General features: G+C 42.4%; 1 protein-coding gene across 5 annotated transcripts in view; it reads right to left on the minus strand.

Moving 5' to 3' along the window:
* Positions 1–799: 799 nt before the first annotated feature.
* The window catches only part of CCDC9B (coiled-coil domain containing 9B), a 160,324-nt gene continuing 147,175 nt past the window's right edge, over positions 800–13,948 (minus strand). For 4 of the 5 annotated variants that reach the window (XM_040333625.1, XM_040333622.1, XM_040333624.1 and 1 more), the window contains one exon: positions 800–993. In XM_040333625.1, the coding sequence (XP_040189559.1) occupies positions 920–993 (74 nt within the window). In that variant the 3' untranslated portion in view covers positions 800–919. The remainder of the gene's footprint in view (positions 994–13,948) is intronic. The other variant, XR_005744822.1, reaches the window with a different exon arrangement.

A 13,948-nucleotide genomic window follows, 5' to 3' on the forward strand; every position in this document is an offset into this window, starting at 1 on the left:
GCAAATATGCCTTCTGCGGTATATCCTCTCCTGTGCCCTCCTCCTTCTGCATTCCTCTAAAGTCACTAGTATAGCTACGAGCATGGATGCCCCTGGCATTTTGGCAGACAGATTGTTGTCCTGCAAGTGTGTGTGCTCAGCTCTTCCCTAACGGTGTTGCTTTAGCTGACCTTTACACGGCTGGTGCAAAGTTAAGGCACCTTTTATAAGGTGTAACTTTGCACCGTGAAACTAGCAGATGCGCACAGGGCGTAGCCTACGCCGCACAAGCGTACTTTTGTGGATCGCCGTATCTCCCTCATTTGCATATTTAACTAGAAAATCAGCAGTGTGTCTAGCGTATTTTGCGCTCCAAGATGCGCCGGTGTAATCGTTTTACGTCTGACAGAAAAAAATGGTATTCAGGCGTATCTCGTTTTGAGGATATGGCGCATAAATACGCACGGTGCATTTTTCAATTACGCCGCACATCTCTAGATACGTCAGCGTAAGTGCTTTGTGAATCTGGGCCTCAATGCCCAAGTATATAGTCAAGTGAGTTCTACTGAAGGAGAGGATCAGACTCGCTAAACTGATATGGAAGGGTCCTGAAAGCAGTATCTTGTCCAGAAAAGGCATTTATTGCAGCCCTTCTACTACGCATTATAGCAAAACTGATAACACACTAATATGCACATTTATTTTAATTTTTTTCCCGAGGAAAAAATGACAAACTTATAGTGAGTACTTTACCACTTGAAGAGGATGCTGTTTAAAATAAAAACCACTTGTATAAATGAAAGATTTGGTTAGGACAAAGAATTGGAAAGAATATTTTATTTTTTTTAAACATGTCCTATTCTCATCAGAATATTTTTCAATTTGAACTCGTTGAGGAAGGTCTTCACTGCTCAGTTCCTAGATGGTGTCTTTAGGTATTTTATGTGACGCTCACCTCTTTTGCCACAGAATCCATTTTCAACTGTTTCAACGTAGACAGGGTCATCTTTAAACCTGCAGCATCGTGGAGAAGAACAGCAGAGACCATTCAGTAAGCATTTATAAAATTGAAGAAAGTTCTAATGCACAGATAAGAATCAGAGTTTAACAGTCTTTTCTCATGGATTAAAATAACATTAAAAGTAAACACTGCACTGTATAAATCTCACAAAATGAAATGCAATGTGTAAGAGTTAATCATAGCAAAACACTCTGTGTATCTGACTTTATAAATTCATGGTGGCCTCCTGTGTACTCACTCTTCCAGGCCTAGTGGATGGAAAAGAGGTGGTGTTGGAATCCTCCTATCCACTCAAAGCACTTTTCAGGTTCATCATCCACCGCCCTCTCCTCATTTGAAGCTCACTGTATTTGTCTATTTTCTCCAGTTTCATTGAGAATTCCTGGCCTCCGGGGCCGGTATCTACTGGCCTCCGGGACCGGTATCAAGCTTCCTTGATGACTTCTCTGTGGTCACTACCATACCAAAAAAGGCCTCACTGGACCCCACCAATCTTAACAACCTAAGACCCATCTCCCTTCTGCCTCCTTGAACGTTAAGTCTACAACCGACTGAGCGACCACCTCATTGAGAATAACCTTCTTGATCCCCTTCAGTCTGGATTTCGTCCACAGAAACTGCTCTCCTAAAGCTCACAAACGACTTACTAACCGCTAAAACCAACGGTCATTATTCTGTACTCTTACTCTTGGACCTCTCCGCTGCCTTTGATACAGTTGATCACCCCCTCCTCCTAAAAAAAAAACTAAATTTGCTTGGTAGCCATGGCTGCGCTCTACGTTGGTTTGAATCTTACCGATCTAACTCTACTTCCTCCTCTCCAACACCTCTTACCGTTGGTGTCCCCCAAGGTTCTGTCTTTGGACCTCTACTATTCTCGCTCTACACATCCTCCCAGGGTCAGCTGATAGCCTCCCATGGCTTCCACTACCATTTATATGTCGATGACACATACATTTATCTCTCTATCCCTCAGCTCACCCCATCAGTCTCCTCACACATCACTGATTTACTAACAGACATATCAGCCTGGATGTCACACCACTTCCTCAAACTGAATCCATCTAAAACCAAGCTCATAATATTTCCTCCCCCATGTGCCCCTTCCCCTGAGTTCTCTGTCAAGATCAATGGCACAACTATCAGTCTGTCCCCACATGCCAGGGTGCTAGGGCTAACCCTAATCTCTAAACTGTACTTTCAGGCCCACATCCAATCCCTGTCCAAATCATACCGCCTTAGCCTCCGCAACATCTCTAGAATACGCCGCTTTTAAACTAATGACACCACCAAGCTTCTAATTCACTCCCTGGTTATCTCTCGTCCCGACTACTGCAACTCACTCCTCATTGGATTACCTTTACATACACTATCCCCCCTTTAGTCCATAATGAATGCTGCTGCAAGACTCATCCACCTTACCAACTGTTCAGTGTCCTCCACCCCGCTCTGCCAATCCTTGCACTGGCTTCCGCTCACCCATCAAATAAAATTCAAAGTACTAACAATAATTTACAAAGCTGTCCACAACTCGGCCCCCAGCTACATAACTAACCTAGTCTCAAAATACCAACCAAGCCGCCTTCTACGGTCCTCCCAAGACCTCCTGCTCTCTAGCACCTTTGTCACCTCCTCCCATGCTCGCCTACAGGATTTCTCCAGAGCTTCTCCCATCCCTTGAAACTCCCTACCCCAATCTGTCAGACTGTCCCCTAATCTATCCATATTTAGACGATCTCTGAAAACCCTTCTCTTTAAAGTGGTTTTAAACCCTTTACAACCACTTTATGCTACAGGTAAGCCTATTTTAAGGCTTACCTGTAGCTACCCAGGATATCTCCTAAACCTGCACAGTTTAGGAGATGTCCCCTGCATGTGCCAATGTCATCGGCACATGCGCACTGGGGCAAACTAAAGCAATGGCACGTACAGTTGCAATAAAAAGTATGGGAACCCATTTGGAATTATATGGATTTCTGCACAAATTGGTCATAAAATGTGATCTGATCTTCATCTAAGTCACAACAATAGACAATTACAGTCTGCTTAAACTAATAACACACAAAGAATTAAATGTTACCATGTTTTTATTGAACACACCATGTAAACATTCACAGTGCAGGTGGAAAAAGTATGTGAAACCTTGGATTTAATAACTGGTTGAACCTCATTTGGCAGCAATAACTTCAACCAAATGTTTCCTGTAGTTGCAGATCAGATGTGCACAACGGTCAGGAGTAATTCTTGACCATTCCTCTTTACAGAACTGTTTCAGTTCAGCAATATTCTTGTGATGTCAGGTGTGAATCGCTTTCTTGATGTCATGCCACAGCATGTCAATCGGGTTGAGGTCAGGACTCTGACTGGGCCACTCCAGAAGGCGTATTTTCTTCTATTTAAGCCATTCTGTTGTTGATTTACTTCTATGCTTTGGGTTGTTGTCCTGTTGCAACACCCATATTCTGTTGAGCTTCAGCTGGTGGACAGATGGCCTTAAGTTCTCCTGAAAATGTCTTTATAAACTTGGAAATTCATTTTTCCTTTGATGATAGCAATCCGTCCAGGCCCTGACGCAGCAAAGCAGCCCCAAACCATGATGCCCCACCACCATACTTCACAGTTGGGATGAGGTTTTGATGTTGGTGTGCTGTGCCTCTTTTTCTCCACAAATAGTGTTGTGTGTTTCTTCCAAACAACTCAACTTTGGTTTCATCTGTCCATAGAATATTTTGCCAGTACTGCTGTGGAACATCCAGGTGCTCTTGTGCAAACTGTAAACGTGCAGCAATGTTTTTTTTTTGGACAGCAGTGGCTTCCTCTGTGGTATCCTTCCATGAAATCCATTCTTGTTTAGTGTTTTACGTATCGTAGATTCGCTAACAGGGATGTTAGCATATGCCAGAGACTTTTGTAAGTCTTTAGCTGACACTCTAGGATTCTTCTTCACCTCATTGAGCAGTCTGCGCTGTGCTCTTGCAGTCATCTTTACAGGATGGCCACTCCTAGGGAGAGTAGCAGCAGTGCTGAACTTTGTACATTTATAGACAATTTGTCTTACCGTGGACTGATGAACTGCATGGCTTTTGGAGATACTTTTATAACCCTTTCCAGCTTTATGCAAGTCAACAATTCTTAATCGTAGGTCTTCTGACAGTTTTTTTGTGCGAGGCATCATTCACATTAGGCAATGCTTCTTGTAAAAAGCAAACCCAGAACTGGTGTGCGTTTTTTATAGGGCAGGGCAGCTGTAACCAACACTTCAAATCTCATCTCATTGATTGGACTCCAGTTGTCTGACACCTCACTCCAATTAGCTCTTGGAGATGGCATTAGTCTAGGGGTTCACATACTTTTTCCATCTGCACTGTGAATGTTTACATGGTGTGTTCAATAAAAACATGGTAACATTTAATTCTTTGTGTGTTATTAGTTTAAGCAGACTGTGATTGTCTATTGTTGTGACTTAGATGAAGATCAGATCACATTTTATGACCAATTTGTGCAGTAATTCATATCATTCTAAAAGGGTTCACATACTTTTATTGCAACTGTATGTGTGTCCCGTTACTGGCAGCTCCCGTGTGCGGGAGTGAAGTCATCGCGGCTCCAGCCAATCACAGCCCTGGAGCTGCGATACCCTGAAGTAAGCCCCGGGAGAGATGTCGGCAGCCGGAGGGGGAGACAAGGACTGCTGCGGGGGCTTCTATCTAAAGGTAAGTAATTCATAATGAGCTAGTACAACCACTTTAAAGGAGCTTATGCTGCTTCTAACTAATACACTGTTTCACTTTCTCCATCAGTTCATCCCCACAACTATTACAATTTTTTGTATCACTTGACCCTCCCTCCTAGATTGTAAGCTCCGATTCCTCTTGTACCAAAACTGTAATGTAACTAACGTCTGTGTTCATTTTGTTAATCGATGTGCAAACTGTTGGCGCTATATAATCCTGTATAATAATATTATTAAATTGAAATCTGACTACCATGAGTTAATATAGCTTACATGTTGTCATTGCACTTTGAAATGCTTCACTGCTAAGCCCGAATGTGATTAGAAGCCATTTTATTTTAGGATATATACAGTATTTTACGTGTTTTATTTTTTCCCTCCGCTACAAGGTCCAAAGTATAATTTTATAATCCTCAAATCTATAATTTGTCTGATCCCAGGAAATGGCTCTTGTTTGTTATGTTCAGTGCACCTGCACCCTGAGCAATGTACACGAGTTCCTCTGAGACTGGAAGAGGGTTTGTTGTTAGCTTAACACTGTGTGAACCATATTGGTAATTACTGGTACAGTAAGAATGATTTGCCACTATACAAGGAGAATGTAATTACATTTGGCCCTAAATTGTTACAATGTGTGTGACTGCTGTGTAGCTTGAGATTCCTATTGGAAATGTCAAAAGATTTCCCTTATTAAATTGGTTACGTTTTATAGATGTTCAAAGGATACCTGTAATATGAGAAAAGGACGCTGGATTCCTATTTGATACTATATGTAACATGCATTTCACTTTCCTTTAATTTCTGTAAACCTGTGAGTATAGTGCATACAGCATTTTTCACTTTGTAGACATTTTAAAAGACTAGGTTCACATATGTCCAGCTGGGGTTTCAGTGCGATTTTTAAAAAGGAGTCAGGTGCAAATTTTTACTTAAAATCGCACCTGAACCGGACAAAAACATTTTGTAAAAACAGACTGCGGTCAGCACGTACATATGTAAGCCGGTTTGATTAACATGTCATGCGAATCGGACACGGTTCAAAACGCATTCAATTCGCATATATGTGAACCGAACCTAAACCCAACGTTTTTTTTTTTAGAGCTGACAACAGTGTAACAAATGTAATTTTATATCTTAAAGCGATATTAAATCCAAAACCAAAAACATAACACAAGTATAATGCAGCTTATAAATCATTAGAAGTGGTGGCTGCATTTTGTATTCTAGGCTTTTTCCCCCTTTGTGTTCACCTGCTGATCTGGCCATCAACACATTTCCTGTATTAAGGTGTCTACCCTCTGGATGAAGGAGCACAAAGGAACCTTTGGACAGTAGCATTGTCAGTCTGGGCAGGAGGAGAGTGTTGGATGTACTAGCAGATTTACAAATACACTAAAAACATTAAGTCAAACTTTAGATCATACTTTATAAGCAGGTACAGCTACAGTTTGTTTCTGGGATAAAGATTTTATATAAAAAACGGAAAGCTGATCCTTGTGAGCACCGGTCAGTGTTAAATGGTTTGTCCCATCCCTATAACTGCTACATCTGCAGGACAACTTATTCTGTTGATAAATAACTCACTGGTCAGTTCACCAGATGAAAAAAAGAAAAAGAAAGCTAAAAAAAGAAAATAAATGCAGCCAATAGATCTATGAATTAGCAAGCCGAAATATAATAAAGGCTTACTTTTGGGTTTAATACTGCTTTAAAAAAACAATAAGGCCTCATGCACAATGGACGTTAAAATAACGCTATAAAAACGGCAGTAGCTTTGCAGTGAGTTTTTCATCTTTTTTCAATAGCGTTTTTCAGCGTATTTTTTTTTTTAAGGATCACAAAAAAAAAAAAAAAACGCTGGTGAGTGATGTTTTTGAGCGTTTATCAGCGTTAGAGCGTTTTTACAGCTGAAAAACGTCTCTCAGAACCCACTAGTTTGTTTTTTACTGCTCAAAAACGGCACTGCCCAAAACTGCCGATAACAGCCTATGTGTGCATGGACACCATAGGATAACATGATGGAGAGTTTATGGACTGTAGAAAAAACGTCTACTGTCAAAAACAGCAGCTGTAGAAACGTCCAAAAACGTCCAGTGTGCATGAGGCCTAAAGATTATTTAAAATGGGCAGTAAAGTGGTTTTATTGTGTATTGTATTTAGAGCACATCGTTTTCTATTTCATGCTGTCATTTATAATTGATTTGGATTTTTTGTTTTTTTCTGGTCATTTTATTGTTCCTACTGTATCTGGATCTTAGATCCCCAAAACAACTGTAATATATAACCTGTGCTACAATATCATAATGCTGCTCAATGGTAGCAGAGCTCTGGGAGAAGGTAAAACTAAAGTCAATTTACATTACAGAGTTTCCATAAAAGCGCAGAAAATATGTGTCAGCAAGTATAGTACGTCCAATGGTGTAATTTCTTCTAAGGAATAAAATAAACGGATAAAATCAAGTATTTGCTTTGACCAAATGGGGACCAGCGTGATTCCTGTGCAGGTTCTGCATTGCATCCGACTCACGGGCAGTTCACACACCGACATCTGCAAACCGCTGCAGGTGTCGATGTGAAGTTAATGATACCCCCAATGGGTTCGCAGAACGCAGTGCAAACTGTGAAAATTGGATCGCATGGGTGTTCAGACTCGATTCCAGCACGGACTCGTTCATGCAGTAATTCTGACAGCACAATTACTAAATGGTGGTGATCGTAGTCCTACTTAAAGTGGTTGTAAACCCTTAAAAAATGTAATAAAATAAAAAAAAAACTGCAATACAAAGGCATAATAAGCTAGTAGGAATACCATACTAGCTCATTATGTATTACTTAACCACTTAAGGACCGCCGCCTGTAGATATACGTCGGCAGAATGGCACGGCTGGGCAGATGGATGTACCGGCACGTCCTGTACATCTACCCAGCCATGGGTCGCGGGCGTGTGTCCACGACCCGGTCCGAAGCTCCGGGACCCGATCGCCGCTGGGGTCCCGCGATCGGTCCCCGGAACTGAAGAACAGGGCTTCCCCGTGTTTCACTGTGGCGGCTGCATCAATCGTGTCATCCCCTTTATAGGGGGACACAATCGATGATGTCACTCCTACAGCCACACCCCCCTACAGTTGTAAACACACACTAGGTGAAACATAACCCCTTCAGCGCCCCCTGTGGTTAACTCCCAAACTGCAACTGTCATTTCCACAATAAACAATGCAATTTAAATGCATTTTTTTGCTGTGAAAATGACAATGGTCCCAAAAATGTGTCAAATTTGTCCGAAGTGTCCGCCATATTGTCGCAGTCACGAAAAAAAAATTGCCGATCGCCGTCATTAGTAGTAAAAAATTTTTTTTTTTATAAAAATGCAATAAAACTATCCCCTATTTTGTAAACGCTATAAATTTTGCGCAAACCAACCGATAAACGCTTATTGCGATTTTTTTTTAACCAAAAATATGTAGAAGAATACGTATCGGCCTAAACCAGTGTTTCTCAATTCCAGTCCTCAGGCCCCCCCAACAGGTCAGGTTTTCAGGATTTCCATTATTTTGCACAGGTGATTTGATCAGTTTCACTGCCTTAGTAATCACCACAGCCTTTTAATCTGAGGGAAATCCTGAAAACCTGACCTGTTGGGGGGGCCTGAGGACTGGAATTGAGAAACACTGGCCTAAACTGAGGAAAACATTTTTTTTAAATATATTTTTGGGGGATATTTATTATAGCAAAAAGTAAAAAATATAGAATTTTTTTTCAAAATTGTCGCTTTATTTTTGTTTATAGCGCAAAAAATAAAAACCGCAGAGGTGATCAAATACCACCAAAAGAAAGCTCTATTTGTGGGGAAAAAAGGACGTTAATTTTGTTTGGGAGCCACGTCGCACGACCGCGCAATTGTCTGTTAAATCGCATCGCAAAAAGGGTCCTTTACCTGCATTTTGGTCCGGGGCTTAAGTGGTTAACTTACAGTCAGGTCCATATAATATTGGGACATCGACACAATTCTAATCTTTTTGGCTCTATACACCACCACAATGGATTTGAAATTAAACGAACAAGATGTGCTTTAGCTGCAGGCTTTCAGCTTTAATTTGAGGGTATTTGCATCCAAGTCAGGTGAACGGTGTAGGAATTACAACAGTTTGTATATGTGCCTCCCACTTTTTAAGGGACCAAAAGTAATATGACAGACTAACAATCATAAATCAAACTTTCACTTTTTAATACTTGGTTGCAAATCCCTTGCAGTCAATTACAGCCTGAAGTCTGGAACGCATAGACATCACCAGACGCTGGGTTTCATCCCTGGTGATGCTCTGCCAGGCCTCTACTGCATCAGTCTTTAGTTCCTGCTTGTTCTTGGGGCATTTTCCCTTCAGTTTTGTCTTCAGCAAGTGAAATGCGTGCTCAATCGGATTCAGGTCAGGTGATTGACTTGGCCATTGCATAACATTTCACTTCTTTCCCTTAAAAAAACTCTTTGGTTGCTTTCGCAGTATGATTCGGGTCATTGTCCATCTGCACTGTGAAGCACCGTCCATTGAGTTCTGAAGCATTTGGCTGAATATGAGCCGATAATAATATTGCCCGAAACACTTCAGAATTCATCCTGCTGCTTTTGTCCGCAGTCACATCATCAATAAATACAAGAGAACCAGTTCCATTGGCAGCCATACAAGCCCACGCCATGACACTACCACCACCATGCTTCACTGATGAGGTGATATGCTTTGGTTCATGAGCAGTTCCTTTCCTTCTCCATACTCTTCTCATCACTCTATTACAAGTTGATCTTGGTCTCATCTGTCCATAGGATGTTGTTCCAGAACTGTGAAGGCTTTTTTAGATGTTGTTTGGCAAACTCTAATCTGGCCTTCCTGATTTTGAGGCTCATCAATGGTTTCCATCTTGTGGTGAACCCTCTGTATTCACTTTGGTGAAGTCTTCGCTTGATTGTTGACTTTGACACACATACACCTACCTCCTAGAGAGTGTTCTTGATCTGGCCAACTGTTGTGAAGGGTGTTTTCTTTACCAGGGAAAGAATTCTTTGGTCATCCACCACAGTTTCCTTGGTCTTTTGGTGTTGCTGAGCTCACCGGTGTGTTCTTTCTTTTTAAGGATGTTCCAAACCATTGATTTGGCCACACCTAATGTTTTTTCCATCTCTCTGATGGGTTTGTTTTTTCAGCCTAATGATGGCTTGCTTCACTGATAGTGACAGCTCTTTGGATCTCATATTGAGAGTTGACAGCAACAGATTCCAAATGCAAATAGCACACTTGCAATGAACTCTGGATCTTTTATCTGCTCCTTGTAAATGGGATAATGAGGGAATAACACACATCTGGTCATGGAACAGCTGAGAAGCCAATTGTCCAATTACTTTTGGTCCCTTAAAAAGTGGGAGGCACATATACAAACTGTTGTAATTCGTCCACCTGATTTGGATTTAAATACTCTCAAATTAAAGCTGAAAGTCTGTAGTTAAAGCACATATTGTTCGTTTCATTTCAAATCCATTGTGGTGGTGTATAGAGCCAAAAAGTTTAGAATTGTGTCGATATCCCAATATTTATGGACCTGACTGTAGATTGAAGCCCCTGCAGCCGTCCTTGACCCCCCCCCCTCTGGCTGCGGACATCTCTCCCGGGTATCACGGCTCCGGCACTGTGATTGGCGATGGCGTCACTCCCGCGCATGCGCACAGAAGCCACCGGTAATGCCACATCTGACGCAACAGCACGGCGTGTCGTTGCTTCAGTGTGCATCACTTTGGCACATGCAGACACAGGGGGATATCTCCAAAACCCTGGAGGTTTAGAAGATATCCATGGTAGCTACAGGTAAGTCTTAATATAGGCTTACCTGTAGCATAAAGTTGTTAAAATGGGTTTACAGCCACTTTAAGTTGTATCTGTCCATCTGCAGTCTTCTCAACATCTCCTAGATTGTAAGTTCTAATGACCAGGGATTCCTCCTGTACTGAATTGTATTGTATTGTAATTGTCTGCCCTAACATTGTAAAGCACTGCACAAACTGTTGGCGCTATATAAATCCTGAATAATATTCTGTTCAAAGTTGTGAATTATAAAGCTTGTTAAGAGTTCAGAAAAAAGGGGGTGGAGAGTTGAAGTTACACTCCGCAGAGCTCAGTAATGAGAGCTCTGAGAGCTGATTGGAGGGAAGGACACACACAGCACACAAGAAAAGAGCTGAGGCTGTCAATCAGCTGATGATCCCTCCCGTCACCATTTTTTTTTGTTGGTGTCAAGAAAACTTGTCAGAAGTGATTCATGCTGATAGCAGAGGAACAAAGCAGCAGACAAAAGTGACACTTGGGCCCAGATTCGTAAAGGACTTACGACGGCGCAGCGCCATGTACGCCGTCGTAAGTCCTAATTTGGCCCGTCGTATCTATGCGACTGATTCTTAGAATCAGTTACGCATAGATATCTATTAGATCCGACAGGCGCAAGTCTCTTACGCCGTCGGATCTTAACTACAATTTTTTTTGCCCGCTAGGTGACGCTTCCGTCGATTTCCCCGTCGAGTATGCAAATTAGCTAGATACGTGAATTCCCAAACGTACGCGTGGCCGACGCAGTAAAGTTACGACGTTTACGTTAGGCTTTTTCCGGCGTAAAGTTGCCCCTGGGTCTATGAGGCGCAGCCAATGTTAAGTATGGCCGTCGTTCCCGCGTCGAAAATTAAAAAATTTACGTTGTTTGCGTAAGTCGTCCGTGAATGGGGCAGGACATCATTTACGTTCACGTCGAAACCAATGACGTCCTTGCGATGTCATTTGGAGCAATGCACACTGGGATATTTTTGGGACGGCGCATGCGCAGTTCGTTCAACGTGGGGACGCGCTTCATTTAAATGAAACACGCCCCCTACCCGCCAAATTTGATTTCCGCCGGGTGATTTACGCTACGCCGCCGCAACTTTACAGGCACGTGCTTTGTGAATAAAGCACTTGCCTGAAAAACTTGCGGTGGCGTAACGTAAATGAGATACGTTACGCCCGCACAATTTTGCGCCCATCTACGTGAATCTGGGCCTTGGTGCTCTTAACTAAAACAAGTACACACTAAAGAGGGATATGCTTTGTTTTTTTATTTTATGTCTGGGTTTTACAACTTTAAGAACTTGTTGCAAAAGTGGCTTGGAAGAACAAATATATAACAATCAGGCAGACACAGATGTGATAAATGAAATAGGAACCGATTATTGGCCAAATATGACTTTCAGTTTCTTACTACATTTATGAAAAGGGACTTATGATAGGACTTTTTTTTTACTATTTCTAGCTGTGAAGTTTGAAGAGACACTAAACTGGGCAACAAATAATTTAATATATATATATATATATATATATATATATATATGTATTCCCAACTCAAAAGAAGTACTGCCTTCATTCTCCAAAATTTCTTTTTTTGTAGCTGCTGTCATTCCACTAAATGGCCCGGATTCAGAAAGCACTTACGCTGACGTATCTCGATATACGCCGCGTACGTGTAAATTTGCGCCATCGTAACTGTGTGCCGTACCCACAGAACTAGATACGCCTGAAAATCGGCTTCTTCCGACCGACGTAACTTTCCTACGCCGGCGTATCGTGGGCGCATACTTACGCTGGACTTGCGCTCCCATTGATTTCCTATTCAAATATGCAAATGAGGGAGATACGCCGATTCACAAACGTACGTGCGCGCGGTGCGCGTAAGCTGTACGTCCGACCTAAAGTTACCCCTCATAAAGCAGGGGTAACTCAGCAACAGACGTGCACAGGTCAGCTGGACAGCAGATATAATATAGGGGGGTGTAATGGCGCTTGCAATAAATAAAGATAGAAATATAATAATATCCGTGTAAATTCTGATCTTCCAAATAATCCAGATAACAAGTGAAAAATTCACATTTGCTGTGTATCCAAAAATGTGTTCCACTCCAGATAAGAATCACAGGTAACCACCCAACACCAATAAATAAATGTGGGGGGTGCAAAGAGTGAATTATTAATAAAATTACCTATATTCAGGTAATCAATAGGTGCCAATTAAAAGCAATCAAAATGAATCTAGTGAAGTCGATAAAACTAGATAATAAGATAATGTGAAATCTATCAATTAAATAAATAACACTACCAGTGCATAATAGCCAAAAGATCAGAATTTACACGGATATTATTATATTTCTATCTTTATTTATTGCAAGCGCCATTACACCCCCCTATATTATATCTGCTGTCAGTGTGTGAGCACTATTAGTCGTGGCTGCTGCTGGTTAGTTTTAGTTGATATACTTATTTATTTTTTAGCTTAATTGCCCTTGGTTAGGTTGATTTGCGCATTAGTTCCCCTCTTTTTTCAGCTGGACAGCAGCTGCAGCAGAACCGTTACGGACGAGCTGAGCAACCACACTTGCAGGACAACACATCTGTATGCCAACATGCCAGGGGCAGCCATGGTCATAGCACTACTGCGTCTACAGGCACGTAGGAGGGCACGGGAGAGGATATACCGAACGCGCATGAACGTCTTTGGCATGGGGGAATCGGAGGAGTATCGCATCTTCAGATTCAGCCCTGATGCCATCCTGGAATTAGCCACAGCCCTGCATGATGAAATCACCAGCCAGACACATTGCGCACATGCAGTGCAGCCACTGGTCAAGGTACTGGCAACACTGCATTTCCTTGCCAGTGGATCTTTTCAGCGTACAAGTGGAGTCGTGTCTGGGATGTCACAATCCACCATGAGCAGATGCGTGCACCAGGTTGTCCCTGCAATCCTCACACGCATGTCCCACCACATCATCAAACCCACCCATGAGCATCTGCGGCAGAAGGCAATGCATGATTTCTACAGAATTGCCGGATTCCCACGCACCGTGGGGGCCATTGATTGCACACATGTCGCACTACGGCCCCCCCGTGCCACAGAGCACATATACCGCAATCGTAAGCAGTGGCATTCCATCAACGTACAGGTGATAGCCGATGCCCAATGCCTCATATGGCACGTCCGTGCCAAACACCCCGGGGCCAGCCACAACAGCTACATATACCGTCAAAGCACGATCCCAACGGAATTCGAACAGAACGTGTACAGGGACAGCTGGCTGGTTGGTGAGTGACATGGGTGTCAGGCATGACTGTCCGACCCCATGATGCAGACATCACGGGGGGCACATGCACGGCTAA

Source organism: Rana temporaria, chromosome 13, assembly GCF_905171775.1.
Source record: "Rana temporaria chromosome 13, aRanTem1.1, whole genome shotgun sequence".
NCBI lineage: Eukaryota > Metazoa > Chordata > Amphibia > Anura > Ranidae > Rana > Rana temporaria.